This window comes from Misgurnus anguillicaudatus, unplaced genomic scaffold (genome assembly GCF_027580225.2).
Source record: "Misgurnus anguillicaudatus unplaced genomic scaffold, ASM2758022v2 HiC_scaffold_33, whole genome shotgun sequence".
Lineage (NCBI taxonomy): Eukaryota > Metazoa > Chordata > Actinopteri > Cypriniformes > Cobitidae > Misgurnus > Misgurnus anguillicaudatus.
The window spans coordinates 1,885,223-1,907,908 of record NW_027395283.1 but is presented as its reverse complement, the minus strand read 5'-3'; the positions used below and the strand labels follow the sequence as shown (position 1 = coordinate 1,907,908).

The 22,686-nt window shown below is 37.0% G+C and overlaps 1 protein-coding gene across 1 annotated transcript in view; it reads right to left on the bottom strand.

Annotated features, from left to right (window-relative positions):
* Positions 1–12,249, bottom strand: part of LOC129438977 (uncharacterized) — a 57,064-nt gene extending 44,815 nt beyond the window's left edge. Inside the window, 2 exon segments of the mRNA XM_073865721.1 lie at positions 11,366–11,918; positions 12,005–12,249. Coding sequence (XP_073721822.1) covers positions 11,366–11,918; positions 12,005–12,016 — 565 coding nt within the window. The 5' untranslated portion in view covers positions 12,017–12,249.
* Positions 12,250–22,686: the final 10,437 nt, after the last annotated feature.

Sequence of the window (22,686 nt, the reverse complement as noted above, 5' to 3'; positions counted from 1 at the left end):
TTTGTGACTGAAAACCCAAAATAGGTGCTCCCAGTTAAAAATGTTAAAAACACAACAATAATTAAGGAGACATACCTGATGTAATAAAGTCATCATCTTCATCAGGGCGATCTTCCTCTTCTGTGGGTTCAGTTTTGATTTCTGTTGGTTCAGTTTTGATTTCTGTGGGTTCAGTTTTGATTTCTGTGGGTTCAGTTTTGATTTCTGTGGGTTCAGTTTTAATCTTCATCATGAGGTTCGTGCAGTCGATGATTTTAACTGAACACATCTTCAGTTTGGTCTGCAGGATCTGCTGCTGTTCTCCAGCGTTACAGACAGAATCCAGAGACTCTGTGGAGGTTTGATCCTCCTGTAATCTCTGTTTACTGTCACACACTGTAGTGTCCTGAGTGTCTGTGGGCTTTGACTCAGTATAACAGAGTAAAGTCAGACTGAGATCGGAGTTCTGTGTGTGTCTGGATTTCTCTTCAGAGAGTTTAGAGTCCAGCAGTGTCTGTGGTGTGCGGCTCTGATCTCTGCTCATCCACACTGAATCCAGACTCCCATCATCAGTCACATACACTGAAGATTCACAACAATCCACATCCTGACAACACAACACAGACAGACAGAAAGATTAGAAATTATTTGATGTTGTCTGATTCAGGTAAATGATGTTTAAGCTGCACAAACCTCTCGATTCATTGCTAAATCTCCTCTTGACCTCAGCTTTGTCTCCAGTAACGCCACCTCTTTCTCCAGCTGAGAGATTTTTGTGATGAAATCATCAATATATCCAGCACGGACAGATCAGTTCCTACTCATTTACAGCACATCTCATCATCAACGTCTCAACACATAAATACACAGAGACAAGACTCTGTTTAAACTCGATGAAACACGCAAGAGAGAAAAACACTGAGAATACACAAACACATCACACGCGCGCGCTCTTTCTTTCTTTCTTTCTTTAGGGAGTTTATTTGCGGACTAAAGAGCTGCAGCGCCTCCTGCTGTACTGGAGACAGAAGACGCTCACTGCTTTACAAGTGAGTATGAGGCGGCTGCAGATCTGGAGGCAGATTTACGGCTCTGTTGTTTCTGGTGTGTCAGTAGGGTTTACAGTGAGTGAGAGTGTACACAATATAAGATAAACAGTGTAATGATCTGCACCAAATATTAAAATATATGTAGATATTCACTGTTAATTCAAACACTGCCTACACAAGACAATTAAACTGCAATGGAATTTAGTGAACAATTACTAACACAAATTATGGTACTTTCCTTTATTTAACATGGTTTTATTATGGTAAAAGTGTAGTAACCATGGTTTTTGTGTAGTGATTACTATCAGCAAAACCATGATTTTACTACACTAGTCAAGTTTAACTACGAATTTTAAAATTGTGTTACTACAGTTACCATGTTTTTTTTTAGTTGTAGTAAAACCATGGTTATTTTTTGTTTCTGATAAACTATTCTCTCTTGAATATGAAAATGAAACGTGCAGTTGAAGTATAAAGCCTTATTTTCATCTGTAAATTTACCTGTACAATGACATTCTTCCTTTTTTATTACCACATCACATTCAACTGTGATTGTCATAATAATAAAGTAAAAAGAAACCCGTTATACAATATATGGTATCTGTGCAGTGAAAGTGTGACAAGCTTGTCCATTTATGCAACCGATACTCAAATAGTGGTGTTCCTCTCAGCAGTCTTTACTCCTCTCTACAAGCTCTTACAGTTCATTTCTATTGTGCTACAACATCATACTGTGCATCTGGAGAAGATGATCTCAATGCAATAACAGGTCCTTTAACTTTCCTAGAAAGAATAAAAAGACTGACAGAATACTGAATAATTATGTAAATTTTCATTTACCAGCCGAGAGAATAGGCCTATAGCAGAAGTCAGGAGACGTAATCATTGTAAAAATGAACAAAGAATTTACTGAATAATCTGAACAGTTCCTTTCTTAAATGAACAATTAATGACATTGTGGTCCCTTGACATAAATACTTTAAAACCAATTAGAAAAATCACATAGCACACAATATAAAATTAATGAGTTCTTAAAAGAGATAAATGTGACATAAAAATGATAAATGTGTTATTTCATTTTGTTTTTCATTTTTTATTAACACTATTATGAACAGTTTGTTTGCTACCAAACACATACACACATACACTTTTTAACAGCTTGGCACCTAAAACTGCTAATTTTAAGGCACTGACAGTTTAAGATGTTCGGTCAGACGTTTAATTAGTTCAAAGGAAGATATTTTGTAGTGATTTTAATGGTAAAAGCTAATGACTTGACAGAGCAAACGTCTTGTCACACTTAAGGGTTTTTCACCTGTATGGAATCTCTTGTGCTTAGAGGTCACATAATTTACTTATCTGTATAGTGCTGTTTTCACTGTCCTCAAAAAAGGCTGACTAGCTTGCCGTTAGCTTAGCTGGCGACTGACATATTCCTGTGGGCGGGGTTTAGTCAAAAACTGTTCTATTGTAGTCATTAAAACAGGAAGTAGAGGTCTGTAGTCCCGTTCGCTGGTAGCTTTGAAAGGCGAATTCTGTTGAAGAAAATATATCGCCTGGCAGTGAGCTTTATCATTTTACAAGTATTATTTATGCTATTATAGCAACATTACAAACTAACTAGGGTTTAAAAAATAGGATTAGGAAAACGTGACCTTTAAGTTAGTTTCACTGTTGACTAAAAATCTTCCCACAAACATTACAGTGTTAAAGGAACAGTATGTAGGATTGTGGCTAAAACTGGTACTGCAATCACACAACTAGTGGCCAATACGCAAAATGACAACATAAACATCAGTTAAGGACTGCAACTCCACTTTTTAAATGACAATATCCTTGCCAAGCCACTGATGTCACTGATATAAATATTTGAAATGAAAATTAATTATTAATGTCTAGTGACATATCAGGGCTGTTTTATGATTAATTGATATAAATTTCTTACATACTGTTCCTTTAAGGTTTCTCTCCAGTATGAACTCTCTGATGGTATTTTAAATTACTTGAATAACCAAAAGTCTTGTCACACTGAGAGCATTTGAAAGGTTTTTCACCTGTATGAATTATCTTGTGCTTTAGTAAGGTAGACTTTAGACTAAAACTCTTCCCACAGACACTACAGTGATAAGGTTTCTCTCCAGTATGAACTCTTTGATGAACTCTTAAATTAGTTGAATTAGTGAAGCTCTTTCCACAATGAGCGCAGACGTAAGGTTTCTCTCCAGTGTGAACTATCTGATGGGTAATCAGCTGATATTTATAACCGTAACATTTTTCACAGTGTGAACACTGATAGAGTTTCTCTTTAATGTGAGTATACTCGTGTTTTTTTAATGAACTTGAATCACTAAAGGTTTTGTCACATTCACTGCACTGATACGGTCTCTCATTGGTGTGTGAACGCACATGTCTCTTCAGATTATTTTTACAACTAAATCTCTTCTCACAGTGAAGACACTCGTAAGGTTTTTCTCCTGTGTGAATTCTCTGATGAACTTTAAGATTGTGTTTAGTATTAAAGTAATTTCCACATTCAGTGCAGTTGAAAGGCTTTTCATCACTGTGTGTCCTCATGTGAACATTTAGATCAGAGGAAGAGCCAAAAATCTTCCCACACTGCTCACAGTAAAACTGCTGCTTCTTCTTCTCTCTGTGCTCTTCTGAATGCAGTTTCTTCTCTTGTAATGTAGTAAAGCTGATCTCAGATCTGGTGAAGAGTTTCTGTTCTGTGTGTTTTCTCTCATGTCTCTCTAAAAGTCTCTGTGAGCTGAATGTTTTTCCACAGGTGATGCAGGAAAGAGTTTGTGCTGTCAGTCGCTCTTTTGATGTTGAGGACGTTATTTCGATATCCAAACATGAATCACTCTTCACACCTGAAAGAAACATGAAACAAATAAATTGTCTTTTCACTCTTATTTACACAAAGAAGGATGAAGAATTGAGATTCTGTATTATTTTCTAGATTCACACATAAGACAGAAGTCAGGTGTCAGTCCTGTTATTACAGCTGGGTCATTGTTAGTGATGGGATATTTAAAGCGATGGTCCGGAGCGTGTGTTGCGAATAAATGGATATATGACGATATCGTGAACAATTAAAATGTCTCCATGATCCACTTTTTCGGAAACATCATTGTATCCGTGCCTACACGTCACGTGACAAGGGGGCGTGCTTCCCGCGTTTGGCGCACGTTTCCACTGAGCTTTCAAAGTATTGACCGTGTTCCGACACGCAATACAAATTATTGTTTAAATTATTCAGGGCATCACTGATGTGCAACATTTACAGTAAATAAAAATAATTAGGATACGTGAAGAAAAGTAGCCAATCCACCATTGCAAACAAAGTTTAGAACAAGCAAAAAAAAACAGGAATCAAAAATTAGGGTGACGAAAATGCTCCACAGCTTTTTTTAAAGAAGAGAAAACGACAGTGAGTCCGTTTACATGCACAGCTTAATAAACTGATAAAGTGATCTAGGCTAGGGCTGGGTATTGGCAAGGGCCTCCCGATACGATACGTATCATGATACGTGGGTCATGATACGATACAATCATGTCCAGACAACTGGACAGTGACAACTACAGCAGTGGCGGAGGAGGTCGTTTGACGCACACAGAGGGATTTGATGGGTTTTAAAAATATCAATAGTAGAGATCGAAATATCGATACATTATTGATACAGCTAACTATCACAATATTTTTGCATAGCCCTAATCTCCGCATATAAAAGATAAACGTCACACGCGGAACTGAGCACAAAGTAACGTATAAAAGTCTCCGCTCGACTAAAGCAGTTGGCAGAGAAACTGTTAAAATAGAAGCTCATGTTACATTTACAGGTTCTGTAGACCCGAGAAGAGATACAACAATATAGCTTTAGACAGATATATGCCGTCGGCTTTTTGATCAACTATTATCTACTATAGGTGGTGAAGTCACTGCCAGTGAGAAAACTTCTTGAATTCTTCAAGTCCCATGCAGTCGCGTAGCTATGGGTGGGCCTTGGCCCGCCCATCTGTCAGCTAGGCCCACCCACCTGCCTATCCAGTAAAGCCTATTATTTATCGTAATGAGTAAATTATGTTGCAATTATCACTACACTTGACCTATAAAATAAATATTTTTTTAAACTCTTGTTTGCTATTATAATAAGGAATAAGTTAATTTTGTAAATAGTAGTGCAATAAATGGCGTGTTTCGAACAGCCTCCTTGCCCCTCCTACACCCCCCTTCGGTGAGAAGACTTTATTACAGCTTGATGGTGCACCCTTTAACATTACCGTTGAGGATTCTGAACATGAGGTATTGATTCAGCAGCTAAAAAAAGAAAAGTCTTTGCCGATAACATTTGCGCCCACTTTTGCGCCCATGAGCCTGGTCTGAAAACGAGTTGTGTTCAGGCGCATTGTTGGTGAGTTGCTATTTTAAAGCAAATAAAATAGACTACATCACTGACCAACTAAAACCTGCTCTTAAGTCAATGGAGCAATATTGCTTTTGTTATTTAATGATGGCGTTAGTAATATGCGCCTACGGGACGACAACGCGCATTTGCTTATCACATGGAAGCGCAGCAGCATAAAATGTTAAGAATGTTTAAAAACACTATTATTGAGTGTCTTGACTTGGACATAAATGAGGACCGAGTATGAGACGTTAGAAGGCGTATAAAGCTGCTTCACCTGTAGCCTGGTAAGTAATTAAATGTTTTGCTTTAAATAAATGCAAAAATTGCATTTATTTAAAAACATTTTAATGCTACCCCAGAGATATATTATATATGATTACTTTGTACCTGTGAATATTATGAGATGAGAACCGTTTTTATGTTATGCTTAAATTTCAAAACACCCGGCGCTGTTCTAGTGCTGAAACGGCACGTTTGTAAATTATTGATCTCCTGTTCGTTAAAAATAAACTATTTTTAAAGTACAAACCTTTTCTTGCATATTTGTAAATTATTCTTTGAGATTACACCGATCATGCTCTCTATACATTTACAACAATTAAAAGCCTGCTATTTTTACTTCCATGACCAAGGCCGCCTTAATGCACGGGCTTACATGGGCTGAAGCCCAGGGGCCTCCCAAGTTCAAGGGCCTCCGCCGACTCCCAAATTTGCGTTCATGATGGGCTGAAAAGGTAATATTGTTTTGTAACTTGTTAGGTTTTCTGTCAATCACTCTAATTGCAAGTTACATGACTGCTGATTGGTCCGTTGTAACTTAACGTGAAATAAAATGTCAGACGTAACATATTTTTTATTCCGCGTAATGTAATTAAGTGCGCGTTGTCAACTTGACATTCCTGCACGTTAGATTGAATGTGACAGAGAAAAGGAAAATAATCCACCAACAAATGAAAGAGTAATTTCTGAAAATTCATAATAGGCACCAGTGAGGTGCAGGTCTCTCTCTCTTTCGTGCGCGCGCTCGTTCGCTCTCTCTGTGCTCATTCAGCTGAGTCTCTGGCATGCAGAAGTCTCTCCAAACGTGCACAAGAAACTGTGCCGCTAAATTAAGAAAGGAGTTCCCGCACATAATGCTGTTAGTTGTTATAAAGTTTAAAGGGGCGGTGAATTTGTTGATTTTATTGTTTTATACTGTTGTCTGATGTCTACTTATGATGTTCGCATGGTTTTTACATTCAAAAACATCAAAAGCAATAAGTAATAGGCTATTTTGTAACATGGATTAGTGGCTCTCTGGAGAAATGGTTCGTTTGAAGGGGCGGGCCGCATTGAAGACCTGAACGTAAACACCCACTGCTATGATTGGACAGCTTCATTCCCCGTCATTACATGTGGGGAAATGTTTTAAAAACATTAATGTTATAAAAATAGCAGCCGAACACAAATATGTTTGAGCCACAAAAGATTCTGGGTGCTAAAGATGATACACATAAATGACAATACGTATATTAAAGTAGAAACAAAACTCAACGTGACTAAATTACCGTATAAAACACAGTAAGCGTGCATCAGAATCTAAACTGCGGCTAATAAATCCTTATCAATAACTTTGTATATTTATATTGTGCTTGTGAGGTTGCTTTTACATTCACGTAACGTTACATACCACAGTTATATGATAAAAAATAAGCTTTGTTGAGTGTTTGACCTTTCAAACGGAACTCGCCTAAATTACCGTATACAACACAGTAAACGGGCATCAGAATCTAAACTGCGGCTGATAAATCCTTCCTTATAACTAACTTTGTATATTTCTACCTTTAAATTACAGTCATATTGTTAAGTGTTGTACCTTTATTAATCGTTTAATGTTTTTAGTAAATTCAAACAGTCAAACAAACGTGTTTAGACACGGATGTTACAACAGGACATATCAAGCGATCTCTTAAGCAATAGTGAAACGCAGTAACTTAAATAAAGTAAAATGTCTTACTGTGTATTATACTGCTGTGTCATTGTTGTCAGATCCAATATAAGTGGTGCTTTTAATCACAGTCTCTCTGCAAATCCAGCATCGACTTCTTTACAAATGAATCCATGTACACAACGTTAACAAACACTCCCCACACGAGCTGGAACTTCTTCAAAAGCAAACTTTATCCACGCATATTGCTAATGTTAAGTTCCAAGCCTCCGAATTGAAGTATTTAGCTTCTGTGTTGTTCCCACGCGGTTCTTCCACAACAGAAAATGTGTTTCCATGGTATCATAACAGATCACCGCGTCAAAATAAAAGTCTCTCAGAAAAAAAATTATTTAAAAAGTCATTTTGGTTAAATTTGTCAATCTTTAAAGACATGTTTACTTACTGAGACACACGTGTGTCACGCGAAGCTGTGGGCGGGGCTACAAAAGTAGACGTGTCCTTTTGGGGTTATGGGGGTTTCAATTCTACTTTGACGTCATAGATTTCCGAATTTTAGACTGGATTGTTTAGCTGGCTTGGTGCCAAAAACGGTTATATTTCAGTAGCACAGACGTTTTCAGTTCTGAAACTTGCAGGATGTTCATTTAAGTATGATGACCTCTTATATAACAAATTATTAAGTTAAAATTGAGTTTTTGATTCACCGCTCCTTTAAGTTTACTCGTGTTTATATCAGTGACGTGTGCGCAGCTGGAGCGATGTAGTTTGACGCGACGTTAGCTCACAGTACACACATCTGTTGGTTTAGAAATACGAGAAAGAGTAAAGGTAAACGGTAAAGGTGCAAGTAAGTAAAGAGCGACAAGACCATCTCAAATTATCATCCCCTGATAGCACCATTATAATCTCATTATCTAAAGATCTTATACAGGTATGCTCCCTGTTCCATGTCTTGTGCATATTCATACTTTGTCGTTTTACATACTTATGTATGCATAAATACTAAATACAATGCATACTATATCTTCAATAGCCTACAAAATAAATAACTGATTAAAAAACAAGATTCTGTCTATAAACACTTATCTTTTGTTATCATTAATGCATTTTCACTTTAAAACTAACTTTAACTTCTTATATTTTTAAAACTGTTGTGAGCATTTAGTGAGTGGCAATTTTCTGCAAATTTGTATATTCCAAAAACTATATAAACATAAAGCTTATAAACATATAAACTTTCACACATTTTGGTTTTATTATCACCACAAGTTGCTGTGTGTGGTTGTTAAATAAAGTGTCTTGTGTTTATGCTCAAGTGATATGTTAATAATGATATTATGGTGTTTTCTGGCTCAAAGAGGGAAAACTCACTGTTGTATGTCTCGAAAGAAACTAATGCATTTTGTGATGTAGATTACCTAGATATTGCACTTAAAAAAAAAAAGAGACTATAAATCAGGGCTCTGAACCGGTTCAAGGAACGAAAACGAAAACCGGAAACGAACGAAATTTTAACAGGAACAAAAACGAAAACGAAAACAAAATCAATTTTAATTGTTCTGAACAGAAACGTTTATTTAAAATTACCATTAACCGGTTAATAACGTTATTTTATCGTTTTCTTTAATATTGTACTTTATCAGTGACCAATCATGAATTGAACAGTACAACATGTGACTTTGACGCATCAAGCGTGAGTGACTTTGACACATAGCGTGAGTGAAATGCCCGCGCCGCAGTCATCGAGTCTCCGGCCGATAGCATTTGTCTTAAATAACCACAAAGCTACCCATCAAATGTTCAAATATGTTTAAGTTAAAACTTGCTTGGAAATATGAAGATGCAAACTGTAACTCAAAAAAGCCAGGGGACTTATACCACTGTCAATTACTTTTTAGATGGGTCGCCACCAAGAAATTCCTTTTCGTTATTATTTTTCTTACGACAAGCTGTCTTAACAAGTCTGTCTGCAATATTAAAGGATGTGGGGGAGAAGTACAGTAGCCGGGATTCACTGAAGTAACTTACAGAGGCACATTTAACGTAAACATCCAGCAGAGTATGCTGCGGTTTCAACCAGTAAAAGACCGGCATAAAACGGGTCGTTTTTTTTCCGCTGTTTATACTTAAAATTAATGCATGTATTTCTTTTGTGGTTTTAACAATTAATGAAATGTTGAAGTTTAGTTATATCATGTGTTATGTTATTATTTTTGTGTGAAAATTAGTCTGTATGCATGCATTTGTTAAAGTATAGCCTGAATTAAAATAACGTTATTAACCGGTATTTTTTCTAAGTAAACCGTTTTCGGAACGTAAATGTTCAATGAGGAACGCAAAAACGGAAACGTTAAAATATCGATTCTGCTCGGAGTGAAACGATTGCTAATTTTTTTCGTTTTTAAGCCCTGCTATAAATCGAGGGGAAGGGGGGCCTACAAAACCTCTTAGCCCCGGGGCCTCACATAAGGTTAAGGCGGCCCTGTCCATGACTGAAAGAAAACGACTTTAAAAAGTTTAAATGAAGAATTTCGTTGCAAAACAATATAACTAAGTTTTTAACATTTTTGTAAAATTATTATTATGTTATCAGGTTATTATTTTGTTTTATAGTGCTACTTAGCTGTAATGTTTAAGTTATGAAGGTTTAAATCAAAACAAACCAACTGCAGTTGAATTGATATTAATTGGAATGCACAACCAAAAAACGAGATTTCTGAAAAAAAGCGGAATTATCTCTTTTTGCAATGAAACTCTTCAAATACCAACAAATTAGGCTTCTATTTAAAGTATTTTTAAAGTACAAAGCTTTTCTTGCATATTTGTTAAATATTATTTGAGATAAGACTGATCATCTGGGCTATCAATACATTTACAGTAATGAAAAGCCTGCTATTTTTACTTCCATGACTGAAAGAAAACGACTTTTAAAGGTTTTAATACCAAAAACTAACAATTTCATTACAAATACAAACAACTCAATTTTTAATATCAATCTTAAACTGGTGGTCTTCTTACTCCGCTTAGTTTTTTGTTTACAAATTCTGTCAAAATATGGAATCGGGATGGCGCCACCAACTGGCTTTTAAAGGAGATGAGACTCTTATTGGTTTATTGCACATTGCGCTTAGATTGTTAAAATAGGGCCGATACAGGCGTTTGTTCTTAATAAAGGGTGATATATTGAAGCTGGTGTAGTTGTGTGTTTGTATATTTTGATAACAGATGCATTTTGGGTTAAGGCCCACCTGATTTTCTCTGGGCCCACCCACATTGTGAATCCTGGCTACGCTAGTGGTCCCATGTAAGCGCAGTTGTCTGCATAGCCAGATTATTGATTTGCATGTAAACGCATGAAAACAGTTTTCTATAATAAGCAGATTTTTGATAGTTATCCACTTATTCTGTGCATGTAAACACACTCAGTGTTTGTGCAAATGCTGTCTATTTCCTTTGTGTAATTGTTTGTAGTGGAGTGTCCTGAAAGACTCTTCAGAGATAAAAAGAATGTAATACTACTCTATAGGTACTCCAGTTTAACATCAGAAATGCAGAAACAGTGTGTGTTACGTGAGCTTTAAAACTTTATATGACAAAAATTATATTTAAAGGAAATATTCTTACAGTTATTCAAAGATGCACAAATAATTCCATATATTATTTCCTGTTTAAGAGCACATCCTTCATTATTTTCTGGAGAATTTTGAAACTAACTGAAGTCATTTGGACAGAAAGAAGCCTCTCGGACTTCATCAAAAATATCTACAAATGTGTTCATAAGACAATCGGAGCACTTGGGGGTTTAGAACGACACAGAGGTAAGTGATTTATGATCAAATTATTATTTTAGGGTGAACTAACCCTTTAAGCCTACATACCTGTTGCTCAATAAATATTAAAGATATCCTAAACTCAGTGAGTTTGTGACTGAAAACCCAAAATAGGTGCTCCCAGTTAAAAATGTTAAAAACACAACAATAATTAAGGAGACATACCTGATGTAATAAAGTCATCATCTTCATCAGGGCGATCTTCCTCTTCTGTTGGTTCAGTTTTGATTTCTGTGGGTTCAGTTTTGATTTCTGTGGGTTCAGTTTTGATTTCTGTGGGTTCAGTTTTGATTTCTGTTGGTTCAGTTTTGATTTCTGTTGGTTCAGTTTTGATTTCTGTTGGTTCAGTTTTAATCTTCATCATGAGGTTTGTGCAGTCGATGAGTTTAACTGAATACATCTTCAGTTTGGTCTGCAGGATCTGCTGCTGTTCTCCAGCGTTACAGACAGAATCCAGAGACTCTGTGAAGGTTTGATCCTCCTGTAAGCTCTGTTTACTGTCACACACTGTAGTGTCCTGAGTGTCTGCGGGCTTTGACTCAGTATAACAGAGTAAAGTCAGACTGAGATCGGAGTTCTGTGTGTGTCTGGATTTCTCTTCAGAGAGTTTAGAGTCCAGCAGTGTCTGTGGTGTGCGGCTCTGATCTCTGCTCATCCACACTGAATCCAGACTCCCATCATCAGTCACATACACTGAAGATTCACAACAATCCACATTCTGACAACACAACACACACAGACAGTAAGATTAGAAATTATTTGATGTTGTCTGATTCAGGTAAATGATGTTTAAGCTGTACAAACCTCTAGATTCATTGCTAAATCTCCTCTTGACCTCAGCTTTGTCTCCAGTAACGCCACCTTTTTCTTCAGCTGAGAGATTTCTGCGATGAAATCATCAATATATCCAGCATGAACAGATCAGTTCATACTGATTTACAGCACAGCACATCTCATCATCAACGTCTCAACACTTAAATACACAGAGACAAGACTCTGTTTACACTCAATGAAACACGCAAGAGAGAAAAACACTGAGGATACACAAACACACAGTGTTGCCAACTATTTTCAATAGAAAGTAGCTAAAGCTTGCTTGGAAAGTCGCTAAATGTCGCTAGATTACGTCATTGCGTCATTTGCATAACAGTGACGTCATCACCTCAAATTTGCATTCTTACTACATTGGCTTACTACATTATTTCACGTTTCTCTTTCTCTCTGAACTGTCAAAAATGTTATTTTAAGACACATGAATGCTTGAAAATGTTTTCTCGTTTGTTTATCTGCTTATGTTCTCATAAAACGAAATGTGTGTATGTTCATGTTTATATGGCCAAACAGTCCAGTTTCAAAACATACACTGATAAATGATGGGAAACGTTGTTTCTTAGGTAAATAGCCCATTAACGCGTCTGCTCCGTACAGTTTGTCTGTTCTAAATGTGCTGCTGCTCAGCTCCCTCAAGTACATTTATTTTATGTACAGTGATTCATTTTATTCAAAGACCATTTTACATTTACATCTCGCCATTAATGTAAGCCATCGCTGGATCCGCCATGAACGATTATGCTAAGGTGACCAGACGTCCCCGTTTTCCGGGGACAGTCCCGGTTTTTGGTGTTCTGTCCCCGACTGGAGCTGTCCCCGGAAATGTCCCCGTTTTACAGTGTTCAAAGCAACCAACAAATATACAGAACAAACCAGATCAACATAGCCTGCAAAGTACCAGACCAAGCAGCAGAGGGCGCTGCGAGCTAAACAGATGTTTTGGTCGCATGACGCATGTCAGTCACAGATGAAGAATTTACGACAAGACATGAGGGCATCATCCAAGTTATCATCAATGAAGTAATCATCAAATATCAAAAAAATCAAAGTTATCAGGTTCAAGGTAACTAATTATTAATGTTAAATTGAAGTAACGCTAACGTTGTGAATGTACTTACTATAGCAGTGACTGAAGGGAGCGGGATTGTTTTGCACAAGTTTTAAATATTCCTGTGTTTCGTCGTCTCAGCGCAGAATTCCCAGACATCTACCACGTGCGTGAAAGTACGCGGTGATGCGAAATAAAAAATAATATTCATCTATACGATTACTAACTTAGTGGTGTGATGGATCAAATGCGATTCGCGGATTAATAAGCAAATTTAAATAGGGAAAGTTTATCATTTGCACGTGTTTCAAAGCCTTGCAAATGTTAACATTCAAGTGATTTTAATGTAAGTCAAACTATGCAAGAGAAAGAGAAAATCAGTTCTGTAGCTCTAAAAAATAATAATTATATTTGATTCATACAATAATGGCAGTGTTATTAATTTGATTCGATTTCTGTACCTAATGCTAATTTTAGACCTTACTTAGACTAACTTCTTTTTATAAATTTTTGTAATTCCTTTATTTGTTCTTATGATTCGATCCGTGCCTCAAAACCCGTAATGTGATCCAAACTGTGGGTTTTGTGATCCGTCACACCCCTAACAAGTACATATTGAATGCTTAAAAAATAGTTAACTATTAAATAGAAATATTAAAACATATTTATTTTGATTATGATAGGTTAAGGAAGAATACTGAAGGTGTAAAGCAAAGAAAAGGATGCAAGGAGAATATAAGGAGAACCATGTTTTAAGAGAATAAGAAGATTGTTGCAAACATTTTGACAGAACAGGGAGAGAAGGGACCATGGCCCTTTCGAAGAAACGTAAATGCCATTTTAATGACAATATGATGAAAGAATTTCCATTTCTCGGCCCAGGTCTGGATGATACAGCAGTTCTTTGTACCATTTGCAATTCTTCATTTTCAATAGCCAGTGGAGGGAGAACAGCAGTGGTAGAGCATCAGCAGACAAAAAAGCATAAAAACTCTCTGACTGCCCGTGTTGGTTTGCCCTCAGTTACCTCATTCTTCAAGAAGGTAGAGCCCTCCCAGCAAGAATATGATTTAGCACTGAAGGAGGGTGTTTTTGCTTACCACACCATGCATCACAATCACAGTTACAGATCAATGGACTGCACAGCACAGCTGACACGGAAATTCTATGAGCCAAAGTTTACATGTGCTAGAACAAAATGTGAAGTCATTGTAAGTAATGTGTTTGCACCCTGGGCAACTTCTCTGGCAACACAGGACCTAGATCAGGTTGAATATGCATCCTTGTCCATTGATGCCTCCAACCATGGACATGTAAAGCTGTTGCCAGTAGTAGTCAGATATTGCAAGATATATGATGGCAGCATATCCGTGGAAACAAAACTGCTGGATTTGATTGAATTGAAAGGGGAAACCGCAGAGGAAATTGCAGCTGAGGTCCTGGTGGTTGTTAAAAAATTTCAGCTTGAAAACAAAGTGGTAGCATTCTCTGCAGACAACACAAACACCAACTTTGGAGGACTAAATAGACTTGGTAGGGTCAATGTTCATACAAAAATAAAAAATGCTCTGCAGAGAGATGTAATTGGCTTAGGTTGCCCTGCCCACATCATTCATAACACAGCCAGAACAGCTTTGGGTATGATCCCCCTTGATGTTGAGTACCTGCTCATAAAAATCTTTGGATATTTTCATTTTTTCACAGTCAGAGTTGAAAGACTAAAAAGCTTTTGTGAGTTTGTTGGTCAAGAATACCACAAAATACTTGGTCACAGTAATGTTCGCTGGCTGTCCATGCTCCCTGCAATTGAAAGAGTGCTGCAAATGTATGAGCCATTAAAAACTTTTTTTCTTTCAGAAGACAAATGCCCTTTGTACCTACGAACAATCTTTGAAGATCCACTGACTGAACTTTGGCTGACCTTTGTACATGGGAACTTAACTGTATTCCATGAAACAATTAAGATGCTTGAAGGACAGGACCGTTGTGCCGTTGAGTCTGCTGCAGTTCTAAGGAACTTTGAGGCTAAACTGATAGCAAGATGTGATGAAAACTTTATTCCTGTTTTGGTGAGAGGACTACTCAGAGAGCTTGTGGACAATGGAGCAATTTCTAGAGAGTCTTTTCTCAAAACATCTAAATCATTCTTCACAACTGCAGTGACATACATGAAAGCATGGAGCAAGCACACTGACGATCTCAAAGACCTGCAATGTCTCCTTTTGAAAAAGCAAATTCAACGTGAAGAAATTCAGAAGGCAGTAGCCACACTGCAGGAGAAATGCCCTAATGTGACCATCAATGAGGATGCACTATTTGATGAGGTCACTTGCTTGCAAGAGTTCCTAAAGGGTGAATCACTTGAAAAATGGAAAAAAAATGAAACACCACTTTGTCAGAGATGGAGCACAGTGTTCACTGTCTTTCAAGACAAAGATATTCAAAATACTAACCTCTCTAAATTGTCATCAGTTATCATGTGTTTGCCAGGGAGTAATGCACCAGTTGAGAGGGTGTTCTCTCAGATGAATGATGCATGGACAGCATCAAGAAATAGGTTTACTGTTTCTAATATCAAATCCATGCTTATTGTGAGAACAAATTTCAACCTCTCCTGCCAGGAGTTCACGGAGAAGCTGTCCAAAGATAGAGCAATCCTCAGAAAAATACATTCATCAGAGAAATATGTTGACTAGTTTCCTTACCACTTGTTTGGTAGGGCAAAAGACAACCAATGAACTAATCACAACATACTTAGCATTACATTTTGTGTAAATATGTTTTAAATTTTAAGTTATTCCTTCTATTTTTTATCAGAGACAAACAAGTTTAAAGTAAACTATTCCATATATTTCTCAGATGATTGTGTTTCCAAAGGATGGACAGAGCAATCCACTGGAAACACAATCATCTGTGAAATCTATGGAATAGTTTCCTTTGAACTTGTTTAGTAGGGCAGATATGTTTTAAATACGTTTTAAATACATTTGACATTGTTCCTTCTGTTCCATGTGTTGCTATAAGAACAGCTGAAGAAGAAACTTAAAGTAACTGTGATGGCACTTAGGCACTTAATATCTTCTGTGAACAAATTAAAATGAATTTGATTGACAGTAATTACGTTCATTAGTTGAATAAGAAGCTTAAAACAATAAAAATTCAAAAACAGAGAAAAATGTTTTGTCCCTGTTTTTTAATTCATGGATAATAACAAGCGAGATTTCAATGAAATTTTACCATTGAACTAGGAAATGTCCCCGGTTTTCATTGAAAAAATCTGGTCACCTTAGATTATGCCGTCTGGACGCGGATAGACAACCACTTCTCCTGCCCTGATTGCAACTGGGAGAGACTCTGCTCTGCTGCGCGAGGACTAGACCGCCTGTGAATGCTTTGGGTCGGGGGTGGAGCCCACAGAAGCAGCGGTAGCTGCTCATTGAGAAGAGTGAATGTCACGTAAAAAGTCTCCAACAATGCCAGAAAAAGTCGCTAGATTTGTCGCTAGTCGCTTTTTTAAAAATAAGTCGCTAAGGGGGTCTGAAAAGTCGCTAAATCTAGCGACAAAGTCGCCAAGTTGGCAACACTGCAAACACATCACACGCGCGCTCTTTCTTTCTTTCTTTAGTGAGTTTATTTGCGGACTAAAGAGCTGCAGCGCCTCCTGCTGTACTGGAGACAGAAGACGCTCACTGCTTTACAAGTGAGTATGAGGAGGCTGCAGATCTGGAGGCAGATTTACGGCTCTGTTGTTTCTGGTGTGTCAGTAGGCTGTAAAGTGTGTGAGAGTGTACACAATATAAGATAAACAGTGTAATGATCTGCATCAAATATTAAAATATTTGTAGATATTTACTGTTGATTCAAACACTGCCTACAGGAGACGATTGAACTGCAACAGAATTTAGTGAATTGAACAATTAAAGGAGTAGTCTACTCATTTTCAATATTAAAATATGTTATTACCTTAACTAACAATTGTTGATACATCCCTCTATCATCTGTGTGCGTGCACGTAAGCGCTGGAGCGCGCTGCGACGCTTCGATAGCATTTAGCTTAGCCCCATTCATTCAATGGTACCATTTAGAGATAAAGTTAGAAGTGACCAAACACATCAACGTTTTTCCTATTTAAGACGAGTAGTTATACGAGCAAGTTTGGTGGTACAAAATAAAACGTAGCGCTTTTCTTAGCGGATTTAAAAGAGGAACTATATTTTATGGCGTAATAGCACTTTTGGGAGTACTTCGACTCGCCTGAAAAGTCTGCTCCCCTTCTCATGCTGAGTCCCAATTCGCCTACTTATACTACGACCTAAAAGTATGTACTGTTTTTGTGAGGAAAATGTACATACTTTTGAGTGTGTAGCAAAAGAGTATGCACGTTCTGGGACGTACTTCGATGACGTCATGCAACCTGAACGACAACGTGGTTGCAGGTCGTTTGGGCGGCTGGTTATGTGCAACAATGTGTGTAACGAAAGCTACTTATTTTAAAGTCAAAATAGTTAAAGTTTATAGTATAACTATTGTTTAACGTATTTTATGCTTATTTTATACTTATGTATGCAAATCAAAAATACCGCGATGAAAATGAACCATGCTTTTACTATAGTAAAAGTGTAGTAACCATATTTCTTAATAAAGTTAACATTTGTACAGCCACAGTATTACTACAAATAAGTCAGTGTGAATATTTATGTTTTCAAAATTAAAAGCAAACTACTACGTCTACACAACCGAAAACGTGCTATATCTAATTCTGATTTCAAACAGTTGTTTATGTTGTTATTCACTTTGTACTGGAAAGGCTTCTCACTGGTGAATGAGACATGAAATGTGAACGTCTGGTCTGTTCATGTGTTTTGGAGGAAGCGTATGGATGGCCATCTGAATGGAGGGTGGATCGTGATTTTAGTCCTAGTAGGCTAACGTTAGTTTTTTTTTTAAATCAGATACCCACCTATTTTTAGTCATAAGCTTTATTTATAGGACCTAAATTGTATAGTCAGGTTAACTTATTCTCCCTTATACAACCCCAAAACAGAAAAAGTTGGGACACTGTAGTAATTGTGAGTAAAAAAGGAATAGAATAATTTACAAATCTCATAAACTTATATTTTATTCACAGTAGAATATAGATAACATATCAAATGTTGAAAGTAAGATATTTTGAAATGTCATGTCAAATATTGGCTCATTTTGGATTTCATGAGAGCTACACATTCCAAAAAAAGTTGGGACAGGTAGCAATAAGTGGCCAGAAAATTTTAATGTACACATAAGGAAAAGCTTAAGGACTAATTTGCAACTTATTGGGTCATTTGGCAACATGATTGGGTATAAAAAAGCCTGTCAGGGTGGCAGTGTTTCTCAGAAGTCAAGATGGGCAGAGAATTACCAATTCCCCAAATGCTGCGGCAAAAAATAGTTTTCTGAGTTTCTCAGAGAAAAGTTGGAAAGAGATTGATGTTATCATCATCTACAGTGCATAATATCATTCAAAGATTTAGAGAATCTGGAACAATCTCTGAGCGTAAAGGTCAAGACCGACAAACCATACTGGATGCCCGTGATCTTCTGGCTCTTAGACGGCACTGCATCACATACAGGAATGCTACTGTAATGGAAATCACAACATGGGCTCAGGAATACTTCCAGAAAACATTGTCAGTCAACACAATCCACCGTGTCATTCCCTGTTGCCAACTAAAACTCTATAGGTCAAACAAGAAGCCATATCTAAACATGATCCAGAAGCGCAGGCGTTTTCTTTGGGCAAGGCTCATTTAAAATGGACTGTGGCAAAGTGAAAAACTGTTCTGTGGTCCAAAGAATCAAAATTTGAAGTTCTTTTTGGAAAACTGGGACGCCATTTCATCCGGACTAAAGAGGACAATGACAACCCAAGTTGTTATTAGCGCTCAGTTCAGAAGCCTGCATTTCTGATGGTTTGGGGTTGCATGAGTGTGTGTGGCATGGGCAGCTTACACATCTGGAAAGGCAACATCAATGCTGAAAGGTTTATCCAAGTTCTAGACACATTTGATTCCATTTAGACGTCATCTCTGTCATGAGTCTGGTTTTCTCTGTCTGCCTTTTTGTTACACACACACACACACACACACACACACACACACACACACACACACACACACACACACATCCCTTCAATTTTAGTGGTATAAACTCTCTCTCTCCCCTCTGTGTGCCATTGCAATCTGCGCTCGCGCTGATTGTTGTGACACCTGTTCCCACTCTGCCCTTAGCATTTATCTGGTGGCTGTTTTGGCAGTCTCTTTGTCGGATTATTGAATTACACATGTTCTCTGTATACTCTACAGCTTTATCGTGTCATAGGAGTAACTCACCCGGTCCTGTCTTGTCGGTCCTGTCCAGTGTCTCCTTTAAGTTCATTGAGGTTCAGCTGCGTGTGAAGCTGAGGACAATTCTCCGTGCCTGATTTATTGACTGCTGCGCTCCAGGCCAGCTCCGGGGATTAGATCCGTGTCGTTTTCCCGGATCGGGACTCAAGTATCTTTGTTTCATTCCAGTGCTGTGTGAAATCTCCAGACTGCCTTTGTTATCTTTTATTAAAGACTCTAATTCCCTGTGATATCTGCCTTGGAACTTTCTTCATTATAACAATCGCTTTCAGGGAAGACCTTGCATTTTCCAACATGACAATGCCAGACCATATACTGCATCAATTACAAAGTCAAGACTGCGTAGAAGGAGGATCTGAGTACTGAAATGGCCAGTCTGAAGTCCAGATGTTTCACCCATAGAAAACATTTGGTATATCATAAAGAGGCAGATGTGACAAAGAAGACCTAAGACAGTTGAGCAACTAGAAGTCTGTATTAGACAAGAATGGGAAAACATTCCTATTCCTAAACATTGAACCTCTTCCAGCTGTTCCTTATATGTACATTTAACTTCTCTGGCCTCTTATTGCTACCTGTCCCAACTTTTTTTGGAATGTGTAGCTCTCATGAAATAAAAATGAGCCAATATTTGGCATGACATTTCAAAATATCTTACTTTCAACATTTGATATGTTATCTATATTCTACTGTGAATAAAATATAAGTTTATGAGATTTGTAAATTATTCCATTCCTTTTTTACTCACAATTTCTACAGTGTCCCAACTTTTTCTGTTTTGGGGTTGTACATGGCTATATACAAATACAGTAGCAAAAGTTTTTTTTCTATCAGGTAGGTTATTTTCTCATTTTTATCACATTACTTACGTTTTAAGATTATATGTTTTTTTTAAGGAATTAAAGAAATTATTTTAAACTATTCCCTCTTGAATATGCAAATGAAATGTGCAGTTGAAGTTTAAAACCTTTATTTTCATAAACCTGTACAATGACTTTCTTCCTTTTTTATTACCACATTACATTCAACTGTGATCGTCATAATAATAAAGTAAAAAGAAACCTGTTATACAATATATGGTTTCTGTGCTTTAAAAATGTGACAAGCTTATCAAGTATGCAACGTATATTCAAAATACACTAGTCAACATTCGAAGTGGATCAAAACCTTTAATAAAAGTTTACATAAAACCAATCCTTATTACCCATTCTTGTCTTAGGACAACTTTGATATACCTTTTTGATCCACTTCAAATGTTGACTAGTATATCATTCGACCAAGATGGCTAACTGCTTTTTCATTGAAAATCTTAAATCAATGCTTGACAAGAATAGCGTTGTTGGAGCCATCTTTTTAGATCTCAGGAAAGCTTTTGACACTGTAAATCATAACATTTTACTCTTCAAACTTTCTCAATTCAACTTTTCGGATAATGCTATTAAATGGGTATCATCTTACCTTTATCACCGATCACAAACTGTCCGTATTGGTAGCTATCAGTCTGATTCTCTTCAATTGTCCACTGGAGTGCCCCAAGGGTCAATCCTGGGCCCTATTCTGTTCTGCATATATATTAATGATCTACCACGTGTGTGCCCAGAAGTAAATATTCAAATGTATGCAGACGACACAGTTCTATATATACATGGACAATCAAAAATAGAAGTGGCAACTAAACTTACAAACGCTATGGTAAAGATCAGCGAATGGTTAAACCAGGATAGTCTACAGCTAAATGTCTCTAAGACAGTTGGTATGTTCTTTACTAAAACTGCCAACCCCACAAGAAATCTGGACATTGTTATATCTGGTGAAAAACTTCAAATAGTTACAGAATTTAAGTATCTTGGTATTCTTATAGACTCCAACCTAAATTTTAATTCTCATATCATGAAAACAGTTAAGAAAGTAAAAATTAATTTATCAAATTTTCGATTTATCAGAAATTCAATGTCCAGCCGAGCAGCCAAAATGTTTATGCATTCATAGATTTTTTCGCATATGACTTACTGCCTCACCAGTTGGTCCCTGGCCAACCATACCACTTTGAAACCAATGCAGTCCCTATATAAACAAGCACTTAAAGTTCTGGATAAGAGACCACGTCACTTTCATCATTGCAATATTCTGTTAAAATATAATTTATTAATTTGGGAAAATTTTGTTAAGTTCACAAATATTTGTTTAGCATATAAAATCCTTCATGGCCTGGCTCCTCTCCCTCTTGGTGAGTTCCTGGGTTTGCGGTCCAATACCAGTCATCTCACTAGAGGAACATCTAGAGAAGACTGTGTCATTCCATTTAGGAAAATGACTTTAGTCAGTCAGCCTTTTCTATGAAAGCTTCAAAGGAATGGAATAACATTCCAATATCAATTAGAGAAATTAACAATTACAATGTATTCCGCTCAACATTAAAACGTTGGCTCCTTAGCAATCAAACTTGTCAGCACTGAACTTTCACTGCTTTTTGAGTCATCCAGCATGTTTTTCTTATCTAATTTTATATTGATGCATTTTTATGTGTACTCTTCCTTTTAAACTTTGTATTATAACTGATAAATGTTATTTACTGTGTTTTTTTTTTAATAGTGATTTAAGTTGTCTCATGAACGGTTGCTTGTGCTCTTGTGTGTCCTGTCGCTTCTAGCTGCATTCTAGTCGCTTTTAGCTGCATGGCAGAGACTGTTGCTTGTGCTTATGTATGTTCTGTCGCCTCTAGCTGCATCTCCTTTTAAGCTTGTAGCACATGAATGTTTTGTTGCATGTCTGTGTTGGTATCTTTACTTGCTGCTGTAGCAAATGTATTGTTTATTGTATTTTAGTCATGTAATTATTAACGCATTTTACTTATTACTTATTAATTGTTTTCAGGGTGCCTATTGTACATCTGGCCTAGGACTACAGATGAAAACTAGCCTTTCGGCTAACTCTGAGTCTGGCATATTTTACAGCTGTGCTGTTATGTTAATATGCATTGTCCTTGCATAGAAAAATAAATAAAATATATTGGTGTTCCTCTAAGAAGTCTCTACTCCTCTCTATAAGCTCTTGCAGTTAATTTCTATTGTGCTACCATATCACACATCTGTTCAAGATGCTCTCAATGCAATAACAGGTCCTTTAACTTTCCTAGAAAGAATGAAAGACTGACAAAATACCGAATAATTAAGTAAACTTTCATTTACCAGCCCAGAGAAAAGGCCTATAGTAGAAGTCATGAG